The sequence below is a fragment of the Alligator sinensis genome, unplaced genomic scaffold (genome assembly GCF_000455745.1).
Source record: "Alligator sinensis unplaced genomic scaffold, ASM45574v1 scaffold1286_1, whole genome shotgun sequence".
In the NCBI taxonomy this organism is placed as follows: domain Eukaryota; kingdom Metazoa; phylum Chordata; order Crocodylia; family Alligatoridae; genus Alligator; species Alligator sinensis.
Window position 1 is genome coordinate 60,105 of NW_005842606.1, and position 8,136 is coordinate 68,240.

At 46.4% G+C, this 8,136-nt stretch overlaps 1 protein-coding gene across 1 annotated transcript in view; it reads left to right on the forward strand.

Moving 5' to 3' along the window:
• RPL24 (ribosomal protein L24) overlaps positions 1-2,076 on the forward strand; it is an 11,838-nt gene extending 9,762 nt beyond the window's left edge. The window contains exons 5-7 of the mRNA XM_006033032.2: positions 606-742; positions 1,360-1,423; positions 1,942-2,076. Of these exons, the coding sequence (XP_006033094.1) occupies positions 606-742; positions 1,360-1,423; positions 1,942-2,022 (282 nt within the window). The 3' untranslated portion in view covers positions 2,023-2,076. The remainder of the gene's footprint in view (positions 1-605; positions 743-1,359; positions 1,424-1,941) is intronic.
• Positions 2,077-8,136: the final 6,060 nt, after the last annotated feature.

An 8,136-nucleotide genomic window follows, 5' to 3' on the forward strand; every position in this document is an offset into this window, starting at 1 on the left:
GGAGAACTGCAACAGTCTTCGCTCTCTCCCATCATAGTAGTTCCTGAACATGTTCTGTTTCAGTCTTCTTGGGATCTCATGGAGTTCATTATACTTTTTGGATTATAGAAAGTTGAATTTGAAAATGTGGTTTCTGGAAGCAGGCTTAAATAGGTGGGCCTGGAGAGGGGAGCTGAAGTATGTGCCATTTTGAGTAATCAAAGAGGAAGGCTTGGTAGCATTTTCTGAAGATGGTCAAACTTGACTTCTCATGGTTGGAAACTTCATTGCACAGCATCCTTTTGAACAAAATGACATACAAATAGATTTCCTGTTTTTAGGTACTCACAAGGAATGCTCTTACATTCTCATTGCACTTAACTCATTTCTCTTATCTTTATTCTTTGTCTTCATAGACGATAAATAATGCATTGATGATTTTGGTATATGTAGTGTGGAGACAATTGTCATTATGGTCAGCATCTGCCAAAACAGATTCTTACTCTGTTAAGGATTTTGGAGAAAATGGGGACTCTTCAACACTGAAGACAAATGCAAATAATGCAGTGCTCTCTGTTCAGCTTCTTGTGGCACTAATTATCCAATTCACACCTCTCCCATTTTAGGAAGAGATACAAAAAAAGCGGACACGTCGTGCTGTCAAGTTCCAGAGGGCTATCACTGGTGCATCTTTGGCTGAGATAATGGCCAAGAGAAATCAGAAGCCTGAAGTACGAAAAGCGCAGCGGGAACAAGCCATTAGGTGAGCAGCTGAAGGCAACTGTAGCGATCTCAAGTATTTCCAGTGTAGCAAATATTCTGGTTTCCATTACAGATTTCTAAATTGTGCTTGAGGTCACAGTTTGCAACCTGGCTTGTTAGTGGGAGGGTAGAGTTGGAAAGAAAGACAAAATACTTAAGGTAGTGCTAGCTTGAGGGTTAAAATGATGAAGCAGATAAGACTGTTAACACAAAGTCATGGGAGCTTTAAAAAAAAATGTAGCTGTCCAGTTTTTGGGGATGCTGCTTTAGTATAGATAGAAATTGCCTTTACTGCTATTTGGTCAAAAAATATATTTAAAAAAATGACTGGTTATAATTTAGGATGGGGGAAATGCCACTTGTATTGTAGTACTCCAAACAAGCTGTTGTATTTTTTAGATTCTGAGTGAGCTTTCTCAAGATGCCTTATGCAGCTATAGGCCAGAAGTCAAATGCATCATAATTTCAGGTTTACCTACCTTCAAAGCAGTTCTTGTTTCTTTAGTATCGTTGTAGATAGAGTCCACTTCATTTTGAGATGGAAGGAAAACATTAGGTGGAAGAAGCAAATAGTTATTGTAACTCATTTTTTATTTTTTTTTTATTTTTTAAAAACAGGGCTGCCAAGGAAGCCAAGAAGGCTAAGCAGGCAACCAAGAAAACTGCAACCTCTACTACAAAGGTGATACCTCTTGGGTCAAAAGGGTAGAAATTTATAAAATGTAAAACTGGTAACTTGAAACATGCCCACAAGAAATACTGTTGTGTGGAACACCTGACTGAGAGTTTGTGCATTGCTTGCTTCTTTTGCTGAAACATGAGCTTCGGCAGTCTATGATATGGGAGATATGCTTTTAAATCTTCACTTTTAGAGACTGCAACAATATTAAATTATTGCATTTCCTGATAGCCTCTGATAGCCAGAAGTTTTACATAATTAGCAAGAAAAATTCACACAGGTGACTATCATGTTGATGGTTGCCTGTTCTTTAAGCTGGTTAGCACTGCAGGGCTCTTCCTGTAAACCTCCTCAGCCTGCTTTGCTGAGATTTGTCACTATGCATATGATACCACTACCTGAGTACACTTGCCTCACTTCTAATGAGGACACTTTATGTCCTCAAGGAAGAATTAAAATGGAAACACTACAAGAGATTTTACCAGCTAATTTTACCATTTGTTTTCAATCTCTCTTAACAGGCACCAACGAAGGCAGCACCTAAGCAGAAGATTGTGAAGCCAGTGAAAGTTTCTGCTCCCCGTGTTGGTGGAAAGCGCTAATTTTGGCAAACAAATAGTTGGCTGTGTTTAAATAAACATCTGACTTTCATAACTTGTGCAGTGTTCTGTTCACTATGTGGAATGCTGAAAAAGTTGAATACAACAAGAACTTAACTTGAGGAGAAACAAGCCACTTGCCACTGCTAGAAAACTGTACAAAGCAGATTCTCTCAAGTTTTGAAATAAAGACACTGCAGAACAAAGGATAGCCTAAGGGTTACAGCAGTTTCTCCAAGGAGTAAACTGAGGCACTAAAACTACAGCACAAAGTATAAATGCTTCTCAATGGGAGAGTTCAGTGTCTGATTCCTGTATGTAGTAGCAGTAAGGAAAATTATGGCCTGCTGGCATTTTATCTGGCCTGCAGCTGGTCCCTCAGCCCTGCCCAGCCCAGCTACTGCTTGTGTGCAGCAGGGCTTGGGGCAGCAAGGTGGCCAGACTCTGCTTCCCTGCAGCCCTGGCAGTGTCAGCTCCCAGCTGCTGCCACTACTGTCACCACTGCCACCAGACTTGGCCCTGGTGCCTGGGCACCACAGCCTGTCTGCCCCACACACTGCCACAGGTGCTGGATGGGCAGATGAGATGGAGCGCACAGCAGGAGTTGTATGGGCAGTTGGGGCCAGGATCTTGGTCTGAGGCAGTGTCACAGCCTGCTGCCTGCTCATACCTGCAATAGGTGCTGGTTCTGCGGGCTAGGACGTGTCGGAGGTGGGCTGCAGCTCTACCATGCACTTGGACTAAGGTGAGACCCAAGATCTTGGCCCCACCCATCCTGCAGTGTACCCTCCCTGCAGGGGTCCTGGGTTGGTCTCCCTGGAGACCCTGGGGTAGGACCAGGATTGCCAGGTAGGACCAGGATTGGCCAGCCCTAGGGCAGTGCCACTTGGAGAGCTTTGGTAAGCGGTGAGGGGAGGAAGAAGGGATGCTGACCTGGTTTGCAGGAGCTCACCAAAATCCAGTCATCTTCCAGCCCAAGTAATTGTCTACCACTTATAGCTGCAGTAAGATGTACCATGCAGCTATAAAGAAAGATCAAAAGGCATATTTATACTAAGGCAGCAATTGAGGTTGCCACTGAAGCAAAAATTTCATCCAGTTTGTGCTTACATTCTAATTAATATTCAGGACTTTAACAGTGCATTTTTTACTATTATGGCTTTTTTTAATTTTCAATTGGACAAGGAGAGGAAGAGTAGAGGTACACATTTAAAAAAAAAAAAATTTTTTTTTGCCTTTTTTCAGTAAAAAGTATATTGCTACTGTAGATGCTAACAAGCTGTTTGCTGTTGCCTTATTTTCTGAATCTACTTCAAAGAGAGCACAGGATGCTTTTAATTTCATAGTAGCAAATGGATGCACAAGGACCTAGTAACCTGTATACAACCCTTAAGCTCTTGTTCTCCAAGTCCCACTTCATATTCACTTAACGGAGTCCTATTTCTTTCAACATGAAAACTGCTACATTAAAAAAGTTTTAATGATGTTCCTTTGCTTAGAACTAGAATGTATTAATCTCTACAAAGCATTTGAGCATCTTTTAGTTGCTTCAAAACTGGATCAGTCAAAATTAAGGACACATTGTGCAATGGTTCCCTCTTCCACACTAGAAGCTTATTTGTGTGTGGGATATTTATTTTTAAAACGTTCAGCGAGTAAAAACTGATAAATGGTGGTATTCTTGGCGGCATAGTACACTTTTCCTCTCTACATTTAGCTACTGAAATGTTCCCTAAAATGATGCCCTCCTGTAATTAATCCTGCTTTCTGAGGGAGGTGAGAGAAATTGAATGAATACATGAACTAAGTTTTAGTTCCCTTAGTTTTTTCACCTGCATTATGTACCCCTTTGAGAAGCAACTCATAGTATTACAGATTATGAAAAGTCACACTATAAGTGTGCACCAAACATGCCTGGCTTCCACAAACAATGTGGACTACCAAGACCATGCCAGTTAAGTCCGCATTAGTGCTGGAATATGAACATATCCTTCTGTAGTTACAGAGCCTCCTCTGCTCACAGGTTTTAAGGATCTGGCCTCATTAGTCAGCTGCAGTGAGAACCTAGAACTGTACTCTAGCGCAGGGCAGGCAGCCCTTGGCATGGGTGCCAGTGTGTGGCATGTGATGGAATTTTGCTTGGCACATCTGCCTCAGGGTGGATGGCAACAAAAGGACCAGGGCTGCACTGCCACAATAAGGATTGGGCCCCTTGCAGCTCCTCCACCATCTGCCCCTGGCACACCATCTTGCAAGTCGAGCTTGTGGGTGTTCTTGGCACTGCCCAGAAATGCTGCCACCCCTTGCTCTGGTGAATAAAATCCAATGAGCTGACTTTTGCTGGATTGGCATGTAAGGCCAATTTTATTAATAAAGGTTAACTTGGTCTGGCTTTCACTTGTGTACCATTTCAGAACTCTTAATGGGTTTCCAAGGGAGGTGGAGCTCTCCCCAATATTGGGGGTCTTTAAGAGAAGGCTGGATAGGTACCTGGCTGGGGTCATCTGACCCCAGCGCTCTTTCTTGCCCAGGCAGGGAGTCAGACTCTATGATCTGTTGAGGTCCCTTCTGACCCTAGCATCTATTTTTCTGAGCAGGAACCGGGTCATCCACCCCACCCCCCCAGGATTCCAAACGGACCCAGGGGAGGTGCAACCAGGCACAGGGTCAGTGAGGACCTAGTCAGGGAACTTCTGGTGGGACTAGACATGTTCAAATCAGCAGGTCCTGACAATCTCCAACCCAGAGTGCTGAGGGAATTGGCAGAGGCCTGTTAGGTACTTACCTCAGTCCTAGGGAAGCTCTTTGAGAAAATAATCCAGGAGCACATCTGCAAGGGACCAGCAGGGGAGATTATGCTTAGGGGCAATCACCATAGATTCATTAGAAGCAGGTCCTGTCACACCAACCCGGTTGCCTTCTACGACCAGGTCACAAAATCCTTGGATGAAGGTATCGCGGTGGACGTAGTCTTTCTGGATTTTAGGAAAGCCTTCGATACTGTCTCTCACCCCATTCTCATTAAAAAATTAGGCGACTGTGGTGCCAATGCCTACACAGTCAAATGGGTCGCAAATTGACTGGAGGGCCGCACCCAGAGAGTGGTGGTGGATGGGTCTTTTTTAACCTGGAGGGATGTGGGCAGTGAGGTTCCCCAAGGCTTAGTCCTCGGGCCTGCACTGTTCAACATCTTCATCAGCGACTTGGATGAGGGGGTGAAAAGCACCTTGTTCAAATTTGCAGATGACACTAAGATGTGGGGAGAGGTGAGCATGCTAGAAGGGAGGGACAGGCTGCAACTAGATCTGGACAGGTTACAGGGGTGGGTGGATTAGAACAGGATGGATTTCAATACTGACAAGTGCAAGGTACTGCACCTAGGGAAGAAGAACCAACAGCATACCTACAGGCTGGGGAACTCCCTTATCAGCACAGAGGCAGAAAAGGATCTTGGAGTCATTATTGATTCCAAGACGAACATGAGCCGCCAATGTGAGGACACAGTCAGGAAGGCTAACCACACCTTGTCATACATCCACAGATGCATCACGAGCAGGTCCAAGGAGGTGATCCTCCCCCTCTGTGTGACATTGGTCAGGCCGCAGCTGGAGTACTGCGTTCAGTTCTGGGCGCCGCACTTCAGGAGGGATGTGGACAGCATCGAGAAGGTCCAGAGGAGGGCCAGTCACATGATCAGGGGCAGCACAGCAGGCCCTGTGGGGAGAGGCTACGGGACCTGAACCTGTTCAGCCTCCACAAGAGAAGACTGAGAGGAGATCTGGCGGCTGTCTATAAACTGGCCAAGGGAAACCAGCAGGCAATGGGAGAATCCCTGTTCCCCCAAGCCCTACCAGGAGAAATAACAACCATAAGTTGAGAGTAGATTCAGGCTAGATATCAGGAGGAACTACTTCACAGTCAGGGTGGCTAGGATCTGGAACCAACTTCCAAGGGAAGTGGTGCTCACTCCTACCCTGGGGGTCTTCAAAAGGAGGCTAGATAATCACCTAGCTGGGGTCGTTTGACCCCAGCATTCTTTCCTGTCCATGGCAGGGAGTCGGACTTGATGATCTGCTCAGGTCCCTTTGAACCCTACCAACTATGAAACTATGAATCTATGCTTCTGAAGAAGGGTGGGTGGGAGCTGAATTTAACCTGGTTCAAGAAACCACCAAGTCCTTCAACTGTCTTTCCGCACGTGCTTTTGGGCTTCCAAAAACCACTAGACCAATTGTCTTGGGAACTGTTTGACAACAATCCAGAAGCTAGTGTACTTATCTTATTCAGGGCATGTTAAAATAGCAGCTAAAACAACTAAGATGGATGTGCCACATTTAATTTACACCAGTGCTTCCCTAAACGTGAAATACTCTGCTATAGAGAAAGCCTTAGGTTTAATTTGTAGCCATACTCACAAACTCTAAACTGGTATACAGCACATAACATTAAATAATGCCCCTCACTCCCAACCCACAATACCCAACCTCCCTGGGCCATACTGGTGCCCCTCACTCCTGACTCACTCCCGACTCCAGCTCCCTGGTGCTGCTAGTGCCCTGCACTCCTGACCCCCAGTTCCTTGGCTCCCCACATGCCTCTCACTTCCAAGCCACAGCCCCCCCAGCCCTGCTGGTGCCCATCACTTTCAACCTGCAGGCCCCTGCAGCCTCCTAGCCCTGTGTCATCTTCCAGCCCCACCGCCTCTGCGAGCAAGGACACTGGCCCAAGTGCCACTGGCTGGGCCATGCAGCTCCCTGCTACCCCCAAAGAGTCCCCATATCCCCTTCCCTTGTTGGAAGGGCAGGCGCCTCCCCACCGCCCCCCTATCCTGCTGCAGTCCCAGTGCCTAGACAGCCTCCATCAGCACTGGCAAGCACCCGCCCCCACTCCACTTCACACACATGCCCCACACAGCCCCCCAGACAGTTCCCAGCCCTGGCCCTCCAAGCCCCAATCCCCATAGACTTACCTGCATCCAGCTGCCGGATCTCCTCTTACCACCCTGCCTGGCTGCACGCTGGCCATAAATGTGTGCGCACACATGTGGCTCCCCTTACATTCAATTGCCCACCACCCACTCCCCCTATCTCCAAGAAGCTCCTTGCTAGGGCAAGGAGGGAAGTGCTGGGAAAAACTTTGGTGATGGGCTGACCAAAATCCCAGATACCTGTTCATATTTAAAAAAACACCCAGACAGATTGGAGGACCCAAAAAGAGGTCAGGTCTGGGAAAACCCAGACATATGGTACCCTAGCCATTATTTATCCTTGGCAGACTTAATAAATAGAATGGCTACACCTTCATATGCTTGTTTTTGCATTTATGTGACAGCACCAATCGTAAGTAATGCTCTTTGGACCACCCACTCTGAAAAAGCGAGGCCTGTATAGTTTCCCAGGAAGCTATGTTTCTCTTCAAAGGCAGCATTTTATCCGAGCTGAGCTGAGTGGGTACACTTCCATGCAGACTGTCACCTTCCTCTGCCATAGAGCATGCTGGCCTCGAACAGCTCACCCCAAATGGACTCAGATACAGATAGCTGTGCTGTGACCCTCCTCACCCCACTCTGTGTAGCCCCAACTTCACAAAAGAACTTTTATTCAGGACTGCCTCCAGGAGAGGCTTGTGGGGCTGTGCTTTCCAAAGAATTTGAGGATGCAGAACACAGGAGCTTATATTTAATTAGGAGGCTCCTTTCCCATGAACACAAATACATAGTGACAGAGGAAAGAATGCCTTCCAATTCAATGGATAGTCAAGAGCCTTTGATACTATGTTCTGGGGGCTCCCTTTGTTCTTGGTCACTAACCATGCCCCACTAACTTGGCTTTATGCTACGTGGGAGGCTAACACCAGACTGACAGTGTCAACCAGCCCTGCAACTATAGCAGCTCCTTTGCACCGCCTTGCCAGGGCAAGGTGTTTGGCCCCTTAAAGACTCAGAACTTAGCTGCAGGTACTCACCAGCTAATAATCTACCTGACTGGAAGCCAGCTTGGACTGATCCCAGCTAATGAGAGAGGAGCCACAAGGATGGTTTGCTTGTCTGTTTATATTATACTTGACTGTTTCTTTTGTTTGTTCTTATTACTGTAGGGGACCATGCGGCCTCATATT